Source organism: Saccostrea echinata, unplaced genomic scaffold (genome assembly GCF_033153115.1).
Source record: "Saccostrea echinata isolate AGI-Se365-2 ecotype Australia unplaced genomic scaffold, CSIRO_AGI_Sech_v1 ptg000054l, whole genome shotgun sequence".
Lineage (NCBI taxonomy): Eukaryota > Metazoa > Mollusca > Bivalvia > Ostreida > Ostreidae > Saccostrea > Saccostrea echinata.
In genome coordinates, this window is record NW_026889803.1 from 66735001 (window position 1) to 66756561 (window position 21561).

At 33.5% G+C, this 21561-nt stretch overlaps 1 protein-coding gene across 1 annotated transcript in view; it reads right to left on the reverse strand.

Annotated features, from left to right (window-relative positions):
- Nucleotides 1–21561, reverse strand: part of LOC133205689 (uncharacterized) — a 204308-nt gene that overhangs the window by 173443 nt on the left and 9304 nt on the right. Inside the window, exons 4-5 of the mRNA XM_061341541.1 lie at nucleotides 17701–17924; nucleotides 85–382 (exon numbers count right to left, since the gene is read on the reverse strand). Of these exons, the coding sequence (XP_061197525.1) occupies nucleotides 85–382; nucleotides 17701–17924 (522 nt within the window). The remainder of the gene's footprint in view (nucleotides 1–84; nucleotides 383–17700; nucleotides 17925–21561) is intronic.

A 21561-nucleotide genomic window follows, 5' to 3' on the forward strand; every position in this document is an offset into this window, starting at 1 on the left:
ATTGAAGGAAAAACTGAAAAGGTCACCTGAACAACCTAGGTGACCTAAAATAAGCTAGAAATGCTATACAGATTCGATCCCTACCTGTTACAGAAATGCAATCACTAATTAAGATGGCTCGATCAGAGGTCCCATTGTAGACAAATGCCTTTCTGTTTCCAGCAACACTATATTCAAATTTCAGTGCTGTGTCACTGTAAACATTGGGTAATCTGGCATTAGGGAAGCCTGGCATTTTCATGGTGATGTTTAATTTAACACAGCTGTGAACATCAAGAAAACGCAGTCCTGTGAAGGATGCGGTGCCACCAACTGCTCTTTGGTTGTCCACAAAATCATATGTAGATTTGGACTGAATTACATTGTCACCAGCTAAACGAACCTGTGAAAGAACAAATTTTTAGACAGTGTTTCTTTATTATTTTGTGACAATTTAATATTTTTTCCCAGAACTTAAAGAATGCATACATTAATGATATTCAATTTCTTCGGATTTCTTGGGAAATGCTAAATTATCACCTACCATATAAGCACGAAATTTAGCAAGGATTCAATTTTGGCATTTTTAGTGAGGATGTTGAGATCGCTAAAATTAAATATCTGTATCACTAACAATTTATTCCGCATTACCATTATTTTTATATGAAACATAAAATTGCTAAGATAACTTCTCACTAAAATTAAAGACTGATTTTTAGGGACAAATCGCTAAATTTGCGTCTTGTTAAAAATTCCAACTAAACATTAACTTCACACTTACTGGTGATTAAAAAAAATTGTCAGTTTCAAATACAGTAAAACATGCTTTCAGCTAACGCCCTTTTAATGAATTGACACTTACAACAAAGTGATTTTCATTCCCCGTGACTTTAAAATATATTGTAAATTTAACAGATATAATGTATTATACTTATAATGAAGTAAAATCATCCGCCCCCACAGGGATTTATCTACCGATTTTATTTGACTACTCTTTTCATATAAAGGGGGAAATATTAGAATGATAGCTCAAAATTAGTGCTGGAGATCTCCATATACTATGGGGTTCTGAAGGCATGCCTCCCTGGAAATTTTCAAAAAAATTGTTACAGTAATCTGCATTCTGAGAGCTAATCTGGGGGTCATTTCTAGAAGTATGATAAACAAGAGATGTTTGTGAAACCTGCAAAGAAAATGAACAGAAACTGCAAATAATTGGATTTTTCTAAGTCCAAGGGGCATAACGCTGTCAAAATTTGCTCGATCCTACCCAAAACAGAATCTGACCTAGATATTCTTATGATAAATCTGTATACCAAATTTCAATTCAGTATGTGCAACCTCTGCGAAGAAAATGGTGGACAGACAGACAGACAGACCGACCGACAGACAGACAGCAGCAAAGCAATATGCCCTCCCTTCTTCGAAGAGTGGCATAATAATTTTTTTTTTTAAAAGCATGAATGTTAAATTGGGAATTTTGTTGTCATGAAAAGGGAATTTTGACATTTTTTCCCAAAGGAAACCGTACTCTTTAACAGTAGATAAAATAGTATTTATAAATTCCTGCCCTGGCACTTTGTTATAAGCGTATTTACTGTATATAGTAATATGCTTTGTTGGGTAATGTCACATTTGGGTCATTCCTCCACAAACAACTTGCTTTATGATGAATTACATAAGAAAATCATTTTGTGGAATGTAAATTCATCCCATTTGAGACAAATTTAACAATTGGCTTAAACTTCATATCATGTGGTATTATATCATAATATAAATATTGCACGTTTTGAAGGGCAACAGTTGAAATTGATATCCTGTGAGAAAACCAGTCTGTAAACCAACAAATGAGTTAATACTTAGGAATTGACCTGCTAGGTGCAGCACAACTGGCAGGAAGTACCCCCAAGTACATCATGGCTGCTTATTAGGTCCAGTGAAGGCTTTAAGTAGTTTGAAATGTGATAAAAGCTTGGGATTTCAATACCCATGACAACACACTCAATATAAATAAGCATAAACTCATCTCAATTTGGTTGACAACACACTCAATATATATAGCATAAACTCATCTCAACTTGATTGACAACATACTCAATATATATAGCATAAATTCATCTCAATTTGGTTGACAGCACATTCAATATGTATAGCATAAACTCATCTCAACTTGGTTGACAACATCAGTGATTTTTCTACATTTTTTAATAGGGGCCTGGGCTTTTACAATTGTGAAAAATCATCGACTTTTGTGTCAAACTGGGAAAAATCAATAAGATTGAAATTACCCTTAATTGACAGGTAAAATAAAATGTATAAGCAAATGTAACATCATTTATTCAAAATATTTACTATGAAATAACAAATAAGACACAGTTCCACATTTTTAACTTTTTATAATCTTTGAAAGTTGCCATTGTGACCATCCTGTATTTCCCTTTTTTATTTTGCCTTAAAGGTAGACATAGGAGAACATCCTACTCATAATAGCCATTGAAGATGGAATAATATGACATGATTTATAACAAATCATTTTTTTTCTTACTCATTATTAAAGCTTTCTAAATTACCCAAATCATATTGCTGCAATTACCCTGCAATATTAGTTGCATCTGCCGGGAATGGATTCATGGAATCAGGGATGCTTGTTGTAGAACAACTATTACCCCACCTCTGTTGATTTTTTGATGAATCCTGGCTTCCGATTGGTTTCAGTATGTCACGTGAAGGGGGTGTATTACTTATACCTAGTCGCTTTAAAATTAATACATGGTCGATACGGAGTTATAGTTCATTTGTAACGTTCGAACAACTCGATTTAATGAGGTTTGCCAGTTTACTAATGGTGAAGTTTTCAGTCAGGTGTAAATTTTGGGTGGCTGATGAAAAAGTTATTTTACTAATTTTCTACATAAACTAATAAACCTGAGACACAAAAATAATATGCTTTACAGGTTAGAGATATATTTCAAACAATTTTATAAGCCAAAGTCACCCAAAGAGAAAATTCTTCAATTTTTAGTGTCAACTTTACTCTTTTTTTGAAATGTGAAATGTGACATTGCATATAGGGTCTTATCTTGAAGGGTTGTATGAGCCTATAAATCTGAATCTTCAGACAAAGTGTTTTTGCTAATTTTACTACGGATGTTTCTTCAATACAAATCCATTTTTCTAGTTGTCATGGAAACCGTCTTTAATAAAAATTAAAATTAAAATTGTTGTCCGTCCAATTTATCCTGAGCAAAAAGATTTAAATTCACAGATGTTGCATGTGCATTAATAGTTTCTTGCTGCTTTTCAACCATAGATAAGCACTTTCTTGCATTATAAAATTCATTTCCCTCCATATAACATTGTTTTTCTGTCAAATATGTTAAATCTATTAAATCTTCTCCTTTGTCTGTCCTTACGTTACGGGTGAAAATTGTAAAAATAAAACCGATTTTTTCGATCATCGAACCTTTGTAGGGCCCCTTTTACGACATACATGTCTTGAGATGGAAGAAAATGTCAGTGCATCACGTGCTTACCATAAGCCAGTCTGTTTACAAGATGGGTGGAGGCAAGGAGAAATAGGTGTCTATTTCACTGAAGTCGGTAAGTTATGGGCGAATGTGTGTTCGTCCGAATGTAATTTTTTATCAGATTTAGACACAATAATCAAACAATATCACACAGTTTCTTGTGAATTATCATGCTACATGACCATAATGGTTATTATAGATTGAAATAACTTTGTAATTTCATCACAATGCAATGTAAAGCGATCATTTTTCAATCTGGACACAATGATTTCCATTCAGACGTAACAAAGGATGGATACTATATAGATGTTATGGTAATGATATTGAACTCTTTATGTGTAATGTCCAGAAAACTTGAGTGAAATGTTTTGTTAATGATCTCTATCACATCTTATGAAAGTTAAGTACTGATATTCAGATAGATGTAACTTCTAATTAATTTAAATGAAATAAATTAAGGGCTATTCCAGGAAAAAATGTACGGGAGGGTTGGACGGCACTTCATATATTTTTGTATGGGTAGTGGGTCTGGAGCAATTAAATTTGTATGGGTGGTTGTCCTCACTCGATATATTTTTAGATGGGTGGTTGTATTTACCCTCACAAATAATCAAGTGCAAAGTACTTCTTTCCTCTCATTTTGTATAAATCGGTAAATAATGATATTTTCATCCTAAACAGTAGTAAAGTGTGTTTACATTGAAAGTGAAAGTAGAATCGAACAAAACTGAAACAAGGGCAGATAACTATAAAAGCATGTGCAACTGTGACTGCAATGACAGTGGGGGATTGGAAAACGGATTAGTTGTGCTTTGGACTCCCTGGTCCAGTTTCTTTTCGCCAGTTTAATCAAACATAATTACATTGGTAAATTAAATGATATAAGAAACAATCAGAAAGATCGTTTTATTTTAAACTGAAAGTAGAAAAAAACGTATCAGATAATGAACGTTTTAGAGCATGACTACGGAGTTTGCAAGTCAAATATTTTACTTTATACCACATACAGAGTAAAAGGAAGATGAGATATGAGTTTGAAAACGAGATATGAGTTTGAAAACAATATGAAATATATTATGTCAAAAACATGCCAGTCCTTAACCTGTTAAGTGTTAACTTGTCGAACTTGTATGCACCAATGGTCTAAGTTGTTAGATGGGATTTAGAATTCATTAAATATATTTTTTTTAATTAAAGTTTTCACTTCACAGACACTGCTTACAGAAGTTTAGTCCCCCTCCACCCCCCCCCCCAAAAAAAAAGCAGGAATCATTTTGTTATGAACAAGGTGAACAACAATTGTTAAGGATAGCTAGGCTATAATTTACAATATTAATTTTAATTAATTGTAGGAATGTCATTTCTACTAGTACATGTGTATATATACTTGTAAAAGCTTTACCTAAGCTTTACAGACTACAAAGTCATGCATCAGAACAGATATACAAATCACTATAATAAAGGCTTTAAGTTGTGGGGTGAGTTGGCCTAAAGGAACATATTTTTTTAAGCTGTAGCAGGAACTGTTTTACAAAAAAACTTATTACTAAGACTAAAAACTTTACTTGTTCATAAAATCTTACAAAACTTTTGTTTCTGTTAAAAATTGTTGGCATAAAACTATCTTTTTTTTTTTTTTCAAAAAGATTTAAAACATTTTTAAAGTAATGCATAAAAGAAATTTATTTGCATAATAACATTTTGATCTTAGTCATAAGTTCTTTTGTAAAACGGGCCCTGGTTGGATAGATGTTAAAACTCAACACTCATTGGAAGTCAGATAAGCTACAATACCTGAAAAAAGTACATAAAAATTTATTGCATACATATATGTGACACAATTTTTTTTTTTTAATTTAGATGGATGGTTGTATCAAAAGCAATTTTAAATTGATGGGGGGTGGGGTAGAAGGTGATTAAAAATGTAAGGGTGGTGGGGTAAAAATAAAAGTGCCTTCCAACCCCCCAACCCCCCATACAATTTTTCCTGGAATAGCCCTAATTATCTTAATTTCTTCTTTTAACAGGATTTACCAAAGAGACAGAGAAGATCCTGGGAGGAACTCAATTCATAAGAATTTAATAGATAATATGTTAATAATTACCTCAATAAATATCTATTACATCATTTTGTGTTTTTCTTTGGTAATTATATATAAAAATTATATACAAAGGAGATAAAATTACCAAAAACCTCATGTCCATCCAGGTTTTTCCAACATCTGTCTTTCATTTGTCCAACATAAAAAATGAAATTTTAAATTTTCATATTTGTTTTATGTATCAACTTTTCCCAATTTTAATTGTGTTTTTTTCTCTTTGGTCATCATATATTTTAAATTCCAAAGCTGAAAATACTTTTTCTTGAACATCAAGAGCAGATAAAAAGACTTTTTGTCTGTCCTTGTTCATCCAACACTTTGTCACTTTTTCCCAATTTTTATGAGTTTTATTGATTTTGTAATAGGAGCTGGGGTTTAAACCTAAATACTCATGTAGAATATAATACATGAAATGTAGATTGTCAATTAATGTTGGAGTTGATGCCAGATAAAAGTGATTTTGTCTGTCCTGTTTGTCCAACATTTGATGTAGACAGTCTGATTAGTTTTTATATAAAAAAAAAAACACATATTTTTCCTTAAAAAGTTATCTTTATAATGGTGCAGTGAGTGAGTATTGATACACATGATCTTAAATTTGCTGTCAAGGAATTTTTGTTACATCACTCAAAGCTTTGTGTCCAATATTTCAGACTTAAGATATCACTCTAAAAATTGGTGTAAATTGAAGATTGGTATCAGGACCAAGTTACCTAGGAAGGCCAAAACAGTTGCACTTGAAACAATTAAAATACAATTAAAATTTAATTCATTAGTATTGACTGATGTAACGGAGACACTTCAAGTTTAATTCAAATTAAGCTAATTACAACTGAAGTATATCTTACTTGTGACACTCATTTTTGTTCCTTTGTATACAAAATTTCTGTCCATTGTTCTTACTTTCACTCAAATCTAAAGACTTATGTATAAAAAGATCACCTTCTGTTTCAGACATAACAGGACACATACTTCAGCACACGGAAAAGAAAATTTCCTCCAAAATTAAAATTAATTGAACAAATTTTTTATTAAAGGATTTGCACTTACATTCGGGCATTTTTTGGTCAAGTTTGCATAATCATATGGCAAAGGATTAAAATTATATGCCTCATTTCAACATGTAGCAATGTAACACTGGACACAAGCTTTCTGGCAAACTTTTTTTTTAATTAACTTAATTGTTAAGTTTCTACTTTGAATCACATCACAGGAAACTTTAAGAAAATTTTAACTTAATAAATAAGTAAACAATTGAACAAATTTTCAGTTTTATTTAAGTAATATACAGCTCTATGACAAAAGTATTCGCAATTTTTACGCAATGGCATCGTTCTCGCTGTGCGCTTTGCTCGGGGAATGGGCAATAACTCTAATTAAATGCCGTGTTGACATCCAAAATTTTTACAGAGTTGTCTTCACATCGGAAGTGACTAATATCTATTTTTTTTTATCGTCTGCTGTCTGGAATTTCATGTAAACAAACAGGGATTACGATGGGTAGGAAATCGACAGAAATTTCAAATGATGTTGCGATTTTAAGCAACGAGTTGTAAGAAAAAACAAGAGGCCCAAGGGCCTTAACAGTCACCTGAGTACAACAATTTAGAGGATCCATAAACTGATAAATGAAGCTTTGTTGCCCAATAGCAAGGAAAACAGTATGATGAAGATCAACAAAATAACTGTTCAAGTATCTTTCTATCTGTTCCCTATTTATGACTATTACCATGCAGACTTTTAACTAAATGTCTATATTATTACCTCTCACATTGGCCTCACTTGGCCTTTGATGAACATATAAAAAGATAAGTTATTTTTGTTTCATTTTTATTCATCTATTATTTCCAAGTCTACCTGATTATTAAAACTATGAAAGTACTTTTTGTATTATACAATTAATGTTATTGCATAATTCTCTTATTTTATTAACCTTTCAAATACATTATCTACAGTGATTAATTATCAAAGGTGAATGGCAAAGGGGAATAACTTCACTCAGTAGAATACAAATTAATAGAGCCCTGGCCATTACCAGAACACTTGACTAAATGGTCAAGATGTTTAAAATTCTGGTAAAAATACCTTGCTTATTAAAACTTTTACTCTGTTTGCTTCCAATATGCCTAGGAGCAGAGGAGATTTTCAAAGAAATAATGCATTTTCACTATTTAACACAGCCCTACCCTAACACCAGAACCCATGACCTAGAGTCACGGAAATTTACAAATTTGGAAGAGGTACCCTCATCATCATAACTATGCAATTAGTTGAAGATTTTCAAAGAATTCACACACTTTCACTATATAATCAAATAGAGCCCCCTCCCCCCCTGAGAAACAACAGAACTGCTGGGACCACAAGTTTTAAAAATTTTGTAAAAGCATCCTTGCTCATCATAACTATACACTTGTTTCTTTGCTTTACAACCAGGAGTAGAAAAAAATATTTTGAAAGAAATTATGAATTTTCACTATATAATCAATAGAGCCTCCCCCCCCCCCCTCTTTCACCAGAACCCCTGACCCAGGGGCCATGAAATTCACAATTTTGGAAGAGGCAGCCATGCTCATCATAACTATGTACTTAGTTAGTATATTTCATACCCAGGAGCAGAGAAGAAGATTTTCAAAGATTTAACGCACTTTCACTATATAATCAATAGAGCCCCACCCTAACACCAGAACCCCTGACCCAGGGACCATGAAATTCACAATTTTGGAAGAGGCAGCTATGCTCATTATAACTATGTACTTAGTAATTTTATTTCATACCCAGGATCAGAGAAGAAGATTTTCAAAGATTTAATGCATTTTCACTATATAATCAATAAAGCCCCCCCCCCCCCTTTCACCAGAACCCCTGATCCTGGGACCATGAAATTCACAATCTTTGTAGAGGCACTCTTGCTCATCATAACTATGTACTTACTAAGTTTATTTCATACCCAGGAACAGAGAAGAAGATTTTCAAAGATTTAATGCATTTTCACTATATAATCAATAAAGCCCCACCCTAACACCAGAACCCCTGACCCAGGGTCCATGAAATTCACAATTTTGGAAGAGGCAGCCATGCTTATCATAACTATGTACTTAGTTAGTTTATTCAATACCCAAGAGCAGAGAAGAAGATTTTCAAAGAAATAATGCATTTTCACTATATAATCAATAGAGCCCCCCCCCCCCAACACCAGAACCCCTGACCCAGGGGCCATGAAATTCACAATTTTGGAAGAGGCAGCCATGCTCATCATAACTATGTACTTGGTTAGTTTATTTCATACCCAGGAGCAGAGAAGAAGATTTTCAAAGAAATAATGCATTTTCACTATATGATGTATATAGCCCCACCCTAGCACCACAACCCCTGACCCTGGGGCCATGAATTTCACAATTTTTTTCACAATTTTGGTTGAGGCCTCAATCCTTATTACAATCATGCCAACAGTTTGACTGCTTGATGTCCAGGAGTAAAGAAGAAGATTTTTAAAGATTGCATTAATTTTGGTGGTTTTAGCCCCACCCCTCAGGCCCCAGGGGGGCAGGGACCAAGAAATTCAAAATTTTTGTTCCCCTTCACCCATAGGTGCTATATGCCAAAATTGGTTGAAATTGGTTGAGCGGTTTCAGAGAAGAAGCTAAAAATGTTCAAATGTTAACGCACTGACGCACGACGAATGACGAACGCCGACGGACAAAAACGGATAGCAATAGGTCACCTGAGTGACTCAGGTGACCTAAAAATGGTCGTTTCCGAAATCAACAGAAAAAGGCGTGTTGCCTGGTGTTTAGAAAAAAAAAATTCACAGTAAATAATTATTGGAACACTATAATATTTTCCGATGAAAGTCAGATAGTTTTAGGAGAAAATCACAGAGTGTATGTGTGGAGAACATCTATTTAAAGAGTCCTACTTGCCACAGTGCATATTGGCAGAGAAGGCTTTCGGTTATGGTGTGGGGATGCATCACCTACCATGGGGTAGGTACACTTTGCATGATTAATGGAAATATTAATGCAGTCAAATACATATCCATTTTAGAAGATCAACTTTGGCCTGTCATTGTCCGACATTTCCTCAACAAAACCTATCGTTTTAAAGACAACAACGCCCCCGTCCATAAAGCTCGTATTACTCAAGATTACAAACAACAAAATAATATTCCTACAATTGTATGGCCAGCGCAATCACTGGACATTAATATTATAGAGAATTTATGGCTAAAAATCAAAAGAACTCTGCAAAATCAAGCTCCAAATATTAAGACTCCTGAAGAATTGTTCGATACGATTTTACACATCTGGAATTCCTTCGATAAACTATAGCAAATCCCTGTACGAATCCATTCTCCGTCGACTATTAGCTGTAATCAAGTCTAAGGGCCATCTCACCAAGTATTAATAAAGGTAAGTCCGTTAATTATTTCACAATTTATTGTTTATTTTTACGAAGCGCGTCGTGTTTACGTCCGCCATTTTGAAAAATCACAAATACTTTTGTCATAGCGCTGTACATTGTACACAAATGACATTTTATCTTCTGTCAAGAGATCAATCTTGACCTTTTCCAAGTTAAAGAGTCACAGAAGTGATCCGTGGCCATTCTATGACTTGAAAAGAAAAGAAAAAATGGTTAAAGGTAGTTTAACAAGGATATTAAGATCTATACTCATACTATAATAGTGATGTAAAATTGATCTCATGATATTTTCACAAATTTAACTTGGACACAAAAACTGGGGTACTATGTTACATCATGTAATGAAGTTAAAGCATGACAGAACAATGTATAAACACACTATTTCACTCAAGTTTATTGTGTGTTTTGCACTTCTTAAAACACCAATTAAGTAAATTTTTTCAGAAGCCAATCAACAAAAAAATATGCACATTCATAAATAGTGACGTAACGATGACATATTCTGTTGTGGCTTAAGGAGGTAAAGGACCTTTGGGTTAAAAAAAATTCCCTCATTCAATTTTTTTCATATTTTGTATATTTCTAATTAAGTATGTCCCACATATCTTAAAGCAATTAAATCATTAGGTTTCTTACCTTATTTTAGAGATATTGATTGACAAATACTATGCCTTAGAGTATCTAAGTGGAGTTTTAATTCTCCATGTTTTCGGGTCCATTACTCTGTCCATGATTGAATTTTTTAAGCATAGATAAAATATATTTAAGGGAACATGTATTTTTTAAAATATTTCAGAGTATGGATAGGGTTTAAAATTTGAAAAAGCAAATTTCTTCTGTCACACTGCATCTAGATAGGGAAAATTACGTACTTTTTAAGACAACTTAAACAACAAAAAACTAGATTTGCAAAATATTCTATCATTCAATATTTTTAAATTTACGTTGAAATGCAAGTCCTTCACATTATTGATTAACTGTAAAAATTTCAAATGGTGAAGCTGACCTCAATATTGCACAGGACATCGTTAAAGAAGACATAAGCATGACAAAAACGTGTCATGTTTACATTTCTCGAGTACGAGAAAAACCAACTATGACGTCACACGTAAGCTAAATAAGCGAAATAAGATATACCTACATAAGATTTCCGTCATCAGCCATGCAAAAATAATTTTTGTGTTCCCCATTTCTCAAAATAATTCATCATATACTGATTATGATTATTTTTACATAATAATACCGCCCCTGTATTCACCGAGTATGATCTTGCTGTACTAACAGATCGTGTATGACGTCACCGACGTGTTGGATGTGCAGTTTAGAGAAACAGAGGAGTGGATCAAACAATTTCATAATTTGATAATGTTTACAAGAATGTTAATTTTTTTTATTTTTCTATATAGGTTGGTAATTACAATAAAAACAATTGTCAAAAATTATGCAAGAACTTATGGTTTACACGTTTTGCACTTAAAGAAATAGAGACTATGACGTAATTAAACAGTCATGTGACCATGTGTCCTTCATCCCCTTAATAATCTTGTCAATTTTACATCTTTTATAAATTTTCAGATATTTTCTAAAATTTTCTAAAATAGAGTTTACAATGGTTATTACTTGATACAATCAAATTAAGCTTAATCAGTTGAAATTTAATCACATGTAAATGAACATTTTTAAATTAAAAGATTTAGCTAATACTTGATTGGGGGGGGGGGGGGGGGATGTAACTGTGGACACAATCAGTCCAACCACAGTGTGAAAATAAATAAGCATAATTCTTATATTAGTGTAGCATAGTTCAATATTTAGTAACTGTGGACACAATCAGTCCAACCAGTGTGAAAATAAATAAGCATAATTCTTATATTAGTGTAGCATAGTTCAATATTTACAGTTTATCAGAAACTTCATTCTTATTTCTTTGCTAACACGCAAATCTGGCATTATATATGTTTCAAAATACATCCTTAAATCGCTGAAAAAGATGAGGTCCCCAAAAAATGAGAGACGTAACATGCAAATGACCTACCTACTACTCGCGTCTACTGTCATCTTTTTCTTGGAACTGATTCAAAACGTGCACGGGTCTCACCAAAAATGAAAGTAGAGACCAGAAAATGTCATACAAACAGGATGTCGTCCTCTGGTCACCCGAGTATTTGATGTATGACACATGTATACAGACGTAACGTTTTGACACGAAAATACAGATTAAATTATGATTATTTTTGAAATAAAACTTTCACATTTGAACACAGCCATAGTTTGTAACTCTTCTACACCTCTAATTGCTATAAATAGAATATATCGATCGAAGTTTCCTTCTATTGTTTCTGAAAGCGGCTGTGAGCAAAAAGTAACAAAATTGACACGAAATGTTACCTCCCCAAACATAAAATTAAACCACTGTTTAATATTCCATATTTTTTTAACAAACCCAGTAAATTTAATAAATAAATTTGTATATAATAAACGAATCAAGAAAATTAGGTGAAATGATTTTATTTACTGCTGCTATTTCTTCATTTCTTCGGATCAGATGAAAAAATGTCACAGAGATTGTCCACTGAATTGCATCAAAAACAATCATTACAAGTTTGATTATTCACTTGACAATCATTAAAACATCATAAGTTATTAAATATGAGCATCAGAAAATTATTAAATATGTTTATTCATCAAAGTTGTGAAACAAAAAGAAATAAATGGCAATTTAGATAGACGTAACAAAAATTCCTTGACAGCGAATTTAGGATCATATTTTATCCCATGCCAAAATTTATGATGATATTTAGAAAAAAAAATTCTCTAATATTTGTCACAGTAATTCTACACTGTACTGAAAACTTAGCCTAATGTAAGTAATGAGATGGAACCTTTTTCTCCCTTTACTGAGAGTCTTTGAAACTGTCCGTACGTTATGACAGCACGAAACACTCGCAAAACAATATTACATAACACAACGTGACGTCATGATAGGCATTGTATGAGGGATGAAACATACATATAGTGAGAAAAACAATTTTACAAAGCACAGACAATGCATAAAAATTTTATCGGTGGGGTAAATTCGTTACATAGTTTTGTAGCTTCGCCAGGTATGAAATTTACTTACCAGGTATCATCCCGTACCCTGTCACTACAAAACTATGTAACTAATAGTACTTGGATTTACAACATGTACAAATAAAGCTATGTTTCGCCGGTTCACATACATCTTACACTTTCTTACGATGTATTTACACACAAGTTTGACATGATCCATGTGTTTTTCTATGTCTCGTAAACGCACAAAATAATCTGCTCTTCCTCACCATTATTTTAAGAGTCTGAGTGACCGAGAACAACAGCGTTCCATTTCAGATAAGTCGTAGGTAAAAAAAATTCAATATAACAAAAACAACAGTTTTACTTTGGGAAATAAAGTGCCCCGCCACAGCATGATACGCCCGTCAAATATAGTTCAATTTTCATAAACAGTTTAGAGTGCAAGAAAATCATGTCAACCTTGATACAAGGATTTCGAGGATTTTTCCATTCCTTATAATATTTATTTATACATCTCCTGTGGTGTAGGCATTAATTATAACAAATATTACATTATAGATCCTCAACTGGTTGTGTTAGAGCTTGACAAATGCCCATCTGCAGTCCCCCCTTCCCCCCTCCCCAGCTTTCAGATTTGTGAGACATGATGCTCTGAATTAGTTGATATTTTCAAAAAATTAAATAAAAATATCATATTACACAATATCAATTTAGTCTTAACAACTTAATCTATTTCAAATTAATATTAAAAATAAAAGGCTGACCATCAAATGACATCTGGTATAAACTGACGAGAAGTTCTGCAGTCTAATTCCCAAAGGATACAGATAAGAGATCCTCTAACAGAAATGATTGAGACAGCTAGCCTCCCTACACTGAACTCATTAATTAATCTTTAACTGGATGCATTTCCACTCATTAACTCCCAAGAGATGAATGGATCTATACATACTATCTGCTTTGTAGTGCAATAAAAATGCATACTTATGTCATTCTGAAATTAAATTTGAAAACAAAGATTTTTTTTTTAATTTGTTACAAAGATTTATAAATTGAAACAAAAAACTTGAGTAATCTTGATGCAACAATTTTAATAAGGTTCCTGCATTACTCTTAGATTTGTAGGGACTATCTACAATAATAATTAATTAAAACATTTTTTTTAAAATTCTTGATTTTTTTAGATTTAATGTCAGACTGGTTTTAAGCTGCAATTCATACGAACAATGGGCATGCTGATTCCAATATCCCCCCCCCCCCAAGTATAATTAGTTTTAATTATATTATACAATATCAAATTAGTTTATTATACAATATCAAATTAATTTATCATACAATATCAAATAAGTTTAAATTACTTTTCACCAAATTCATTTTAAAAGTTAGGCTAGCCAACTATTTAATCCAACATGGCTGATTCTTTTTGCCCAGTTCCCAAGAGATATATATAACACCTGCTTGATCAGAGATGCTCTACCAGTTAGCTCCTCACACTAAACTCATTAATTTCTCTCTAATTTGACATGCAATTATCGTAATCAAATTCTCCTTGACCAGTGCTTGATAATTACACCCATGGGAGAGGTGGAATTTCTCTTGTAACATTACATTTGTTATAGATTGCTGTAAAGTATATAATGAAAAAAATAAGTATTTTCTTGATTTAAACATTTTTTTAATAAGGATACTGCAACACTCTTGAATTTTTTGGGATTGTTTAATCTAATAGTAAAAAGATAGTTTTTTTTTTTAATTTCACTTAAATTAAAGGTCACAGTGACCTTGAAATAGATCGCGACACACCTTCTACCTAAGATGCATAAATTGGCCAAGTTTGATGATTCTAAGTCCAATAGTTTTCTAGTTATGAGCCGGACAGGATTTTTCCATATTTGGCCATAGCATCTTAATTAAAGGTCAGAGCGACCTACTTTAAATGTGCGACACACCTTCTACCCAAGAAGTATCAGCTGACAAAGTTTGATAATCCTAGGCCTAATAGTATTAAAGTTATGAGCCGGACACGAAAAAGCTAACAGACAGACGGACGGACGGACATGAACGCCATAACATAATACATCCCATCTAAAGACGGGCATATAAAAAAGCAACTGAGATTGGGAAAAAATCAGTAATTATTGATAGGGGAAGGTCCGATATTCGGACATAAATTGGGTGTAGAAAAATCACTGAACACAATATATGATCTTAAATTCACTGTCAAGGAATTTTTGTTACATCACTCAAAGCTTTGTGTCCAATATTTCAGACTTAAAATATCACTCTAAAAATTGTTGCAAATTGAAGATTGGTATCTGGACCAAGTCACCTAGGAAGGCCGAGATAGTTGCACTTGAAACAATTAAAATACAATTAAAATTTAATTCATTAATATTGAGTGATGTAACGGAGACACTTCAAGTTTAATTCAAATTAATTAATTACAACTGAATTATATCTTACTTGTGACACTCATTTTTGCCCCTTTATAAACAAAATTTCTGTCCATTGTTCTCATTTACACTCAAATCTAAAGACTAATACATAAAAAGATCACCTTCTGTTTCAGACGTAACAGGACACAAACTTCAGCACACAGAAAAGAAAATTTCCTCCAAAATTAAAATTAATTGAACAAATTTTTTATTAAAGGATTTGCACTTACATTTGGGCATTTTTTGGCCAAGTTTGCATAATCATATGGCAAAGGAAGAAAATTATATGCCTCATTTTAACATATAGAGATGTAACACTGGACACTGAAGCCTTCCAACAAACTTTTTTTTTAAATTTACTTAATTGTTAAGTTTTTACTTTGAATCAGATCACAGGAAACTTTAAGAAAATTTTAACTTAATAAATAAGTAAACAATTGGACAAATTTTCAGTTTTATTTAAATAATATACATTGTATTGTATATGCCCCTTTCTGCACAAATGTCATTTTATCTTCTGTCAAGAGATCAATCTTGATCTTTTCCAAGTTAAAGAGTCACAGAAGTGATCAGTGGCCATTCTATGACCTGAAAAGAAAAGAAAAAAAATGGTGAAAAGGTAATTTGACAAGGATATTAAGATCTATACTCGTACTTTGATAGTGATGTAACACTGATCTCATGATATTTTCACAAATTTAACTTGGACACAAAAACTGGTGTCCTATGTTACATCATGTAATGAAGTTAAAGAATGACAGAACAATGTATAATACATACTATTTCACTCAAGTTTATTGTGTGTTTTGCACTTTTTAAAACACCAATTAGGTATTTTTGTCAGAAGCCAATCAACAAAAAAATATGCACATTCATAAATAGTGATGTAACAATGACACATTCTGTTGTGGCTTAATAATCTTGTCAAAGTTACATCTTTAATAAATTTTCATATATTTTCTAAAATTTTCTCTAAAATAGAGTTTACAATGGTTATTACTTGATACAATTAAATTAAGCTCAATCAGTTGAAATTTAATCACATGTAAATTAACATTTTTGAATTAAAAGATTTAGGTAATACTTGAATGGGGGGCGTGATGTAACTGTGGACACAACCAGTCCAACCATAGTGTGAAAATAAATAAGCATAATTCTTATATTAATGTAGCATAGTTCAATATTTACAGTTTATTAGAAAATTAATTCTTATTTCTTTGCAAACACGCAAATCTGGCATTATATATGTTTCAAAATACATCCTTAAATCGCTGAAAAAGATGAGGTCCCCAAAAAATGAGAGACGTAACATGTAAATGACCTACCTACTACTCGCGTCTCCTGTCATCTTTTTCTTGGAACTGATCCAACTCGTGCACGGGTCTCACCAAAAATGAAAGTAGAGACCAGAAAATGTCATACAAACAGGATGTCGTCCTCTGGTCACCCGAGTATTTGATGTATGACACGTGTATACAGACGTAACGTTTTGACACGAAAATACAGATAAAATTATGATGATTATTTTTGAAATAATACTTTCACATTTGAACACAGCCATAGTTCGTAAATCTTTTACGACGTCTCTAATTGCTATAAATAGAACATATCGATCGAAGTTTCCTTCGATTGTATCTGAAAGCGGCTGTGCGCGAGACGTAACAAAATTGACACGAAATGTTACATCCCCAAGCATAAAATTTAACCATTGTTTAATTTTAAAAATATTCAATATTTTTTTGACAAACCCAGTAAATTTAATAAATAAATTTGTATATAATAAACGAATCAAGAAAATTAGGTGGAATGATTTTATTTACTGCTGCTATTCCTTCATTTCTTCGGACCATATGAAAAAATGTCACAGAGATTGTCCACTGAATTGCATCAAAAACAATCATTACAAGTTTGATTATTCGCTTGACAATCATTAAAACATCATTAGTTATTAAATATGAGCATCAGAAAATTATTAAATAAGTTTATTCATCAAAGTTGTGAAAGAAAAAGAAATAAATGGCATTTTAGATAGACGTAACGAAAATTCCTTGACAGCGAATTTAGGATCATATACAGCATAAACTCATCTCAACTTGGTTGACAACACACTCGATATAAATAGCATAAATGCATCTCAACTTGGTTGACCCAAGCTAAAAGTGAAATGTGAATTTAACTTACATGCAAAGCGCTGACCATATCTTCAAATGGAACTGATGAATAATGCTCAACAAGTCCATTTAAATATGCAACTTGCAGAGTCATTTCTAAAGTAGCATCTATTCCAGTTGTTATAGTAATGTTATCACCGTCTAAGATTTCCACAGTTACATTGAAATCTGTGTTAGCTACAATACTAGTTGGTGGGGTTTTACCAGCAGAAAACACCAATAAGCTTGCAGGTTCTAAAAAAAGGAAAAATTTATGTATAAATAGAAAATAAATTTTTAGGTTTTCAACACATCAAGCTCAGCGTCATGTCACTCATGGGGAACAAGAAAATTTAAACCAACGACGGACTTACGCACTCACATATACACAAAATATATAGTATGAGAGAAAAAAAAGTTTTAACATATGAAAGAATAAGAGAAAACAAGAGGCCCATGGGCCACATCGCTCACCTGAGCACATTGGCTAGGCAAAAGCACAATCAGTTCAGTATTGAAAAGACCGGGGGGTGGGGGGGGGAGGGGGGGCTTGAATTTTAAACTACCTGATGATGCTTCCATGTCAATATAACAAATGGCTTTGTTGTACTTGAGAAGATTTTTTTAAAAAAAATTCCCATATATTCCTTTGTAAAAATTTGATCCCTCATTGTGGCTCCTCCCTATCCCAGGGGTCATCATTTGAACAAACTTGAATCTACACTACCTGAGGATGCTTCCATATCAATATGACTAAACATAGCTTTTCTGTTCTTCAGAAGAAATATTTTTTCTATATGTTCTTATGTAAAACTTTCCATCCCCCATTGGGCCCCATCCTACCCCTGGGGGTCATCATTTGAACAAAATTGAATCTACCCTACCTGAGGATGCTTCCATATCAATATGACTAAACATAGCTTTTCTGTTCTTCAGAAGAAGATATTTTCCTTTATATTTCTATGTAAAACTTTGATCCTCCATTGTGGCTCCGCCCTACCCCCGGGGGTCATGGTTTGAACAAACTTGAATCTACACTACCTGAGGATGCTTCCATATCAATATGACTAAACATAGCTTTTCTGTTCTTCAGAAGAAATATTTTTTCTATATGTTCTTATGTAAAACTTTCCATCCCCCATTGGGCCCCATCCTACCCCTGGGGGTCATCATTTGAACAAAATTGAATCTACACTACCTGAGGATGCTTCCATATCAATATGACTAAACATAGCTTTTCTGTTCTTCAGAAGAAATATTTTTTCTATATGTTCTTATGTAAAACTTTCCATCCCCCATTGGGCCCCATCCTACCCCTGGGGGTCATCATTTGAACAAAATTGAATCTACACTACCTGAGGATGCTTCCATATCAATATGACTAAACATAGCTTTTCTGTTCTTCAGAAGAAGATATTTTCCTTTATATTTCTATGTAAAACTTTGATCCTCCATTGTGGCTCCGCCCTACCCCCGGGGGTCATGGTTTGAACAAACTTGAATCTACACTACCTGAGGATGCTTCCATATCAATATGACTAAACATAGCTTTTCTGTTCTTCAGAAGAAATATTTTTTCTATATGTTCTTATGTAAAACTTTCCATCCCCCATTGGGCCCCATCCTACCCCTGGGGGTCATCATTTGAACAAAATTGAATCTACACTACCTGAGGATGCTTCCATATCAATATGACTAAACATAGCTTTTCTGTTCTTCAGAAGAAATATTTTTTCTATATGTTCTTATGTAAAACTTTCCATCCCCCATTGGGCCCCATCCTACCCCTGGGGGTCATCATTTGAACAAAATTGAATCTACACTACCTGAGGATGCTTCCAAATCAATATGACTAAACATAGCTTTTCTGTTCTTAAGAAGAAGATATTTTCCTTTATATTTCTATGTAAAACTTTGATCCTCCATTGTGGCCCGGCCCTTCCCCCGGGGGTCATGATTTGAACAAATTTGAATCTACACTACCTCAGGATGCTTCCATATAAATATGACTTATCATGGCTTTGCTGTTCTTGAGAAGAAGATTTTTAAAGATTTTTCCTATATATTTCTATGTAAAACTTTGATCCTCCATTGTGGCCCCGCCCTACCCCCAGGGGTCATGATTTGAACAAACTTGAATCTACACTACCTGAGGATGCTTCCATATAAATATGACTCATCATGGCTTTGCTGTTCTTGAGAAGAAGATTTTTAAAGATTTTTCCTATATATTTCTATGTAAAATTTCGATCCTCCATTGTGGCCCCGCCCTACCCCCGGGGGTCATGATTTGAACAAATTTGAATCTACACTACCTCAGGATGCTTCCATATAAATATGACTTATCATGGCTTTGCTGTTCTTGAGAAGAAGATTTTTAAAGATTTTTCCTATATATTTCTATGTAAAACTTTGATCCTCCATTGTGGCCCCGCCCTACCCCCAGGGGTCATGATTTGAACAAACTTGAATCTACACTACCTGAGGATGCTTCCATATAAATATGACTCATCATGGCTTTGCTGTTCTTGAGAAGAAGATTTTTAAAGATTTTTCCTATATATTTCTATGTAAAATTTTGATCCTCCATTGTGGCCCCGCCCTACCCCCGGGGGTCATGATTTGAACAAATTTGAATCTACACTACCTCAGGATGCTTCCATATAAATATGACTCATCATGGCTTTGCTGTTCTTGAGAAGAAGATTTTTAAAGATTTTTCCTATATATTTCTATGTAAAACTTTGATCCTCCATTGCGGCCCCGCCCTACCCCCGGGGGTCATGATTTGAACAAATTTGAATCTATACTACCTGAGGATGCTTCCATATAAATATGACTTATCATGGCTTTGCTGGTCTTGAGAAGAAGATTTTTAAAGATTTTTCCTATATATTTCTATGTAAAACTTTGATCCTCCATTGCGGCCCCGCCCTACCCCCGGGGGTCATGATTTGAACAAATTTGAATCTATACTACCTCAGGATGCTTCCATATAAATATGACCAATCATGGCTTTGCTGGTCTTGAGAAGAAGATTTTTAAAGATTTTTCCTATATATTTCTATGTAAAACTTTGATCCTCGATTGCAGCCCCGCCCTATCCCCAGGGGTCATGATTTGAACAAATTTGAATCTACACTACCTGAGGATGCTTCCATATAAATATGACTCATCAAGGCTTTGCTGTTCTTGAGAAGAAGATTTTTAAAGATTTTTCCTATATATTTCTATGTAAAACTTTTATCCTCCATTGTGGCCCCACCCTACCCCCGGGGGTCATGATTTGAACAAACTTGAATCTACACCACCTGAGGATGGTTCCATATAAATATGACTCATCATGGCTTTGCTGTTCTTGAGAAGAAGATTTTTAAAGATTTTTCCTATATATTTCTATGTAAAACTTTGATCCTCGATTGCAGCCCCGCCCTACCCCCGGAGGTCATGATTTGAACAAACTTGAATGTACACTACCTAAGGATGCTTCCACATGAGTTTCATCTTTCCTGGCCCTATGGTTCTTGAGAAGAAGATTTTTAAATGATGCTATTATTTTTTCAGTAATTCCTAATTATCTCCCCTTGAAAGAGGGCGTGGCCCTTCATTTGAACAAACTTGAATCCCCTTTACCCAAGGATACTTTGTGGCAAGTTTGGTTGAAATTGGCCCAGTGGTTCTTGAGAAGAAGTCGAAAATGTGAAAAGTTTACAGACAGACGGACAGACAGACAGACGGACAGACAGACGGACGCCGGACAAAATGTGATCAGAAAAGCTCACTTGAGCTTTCAGCTCAGGTGAGCTAATAAAATGTCTTCATTAACCTTATTGCAAAGACAAAGTTTAGTCATTTACAGGGGTCTAGAATTACGCTTTACCGTTGCCCGGGG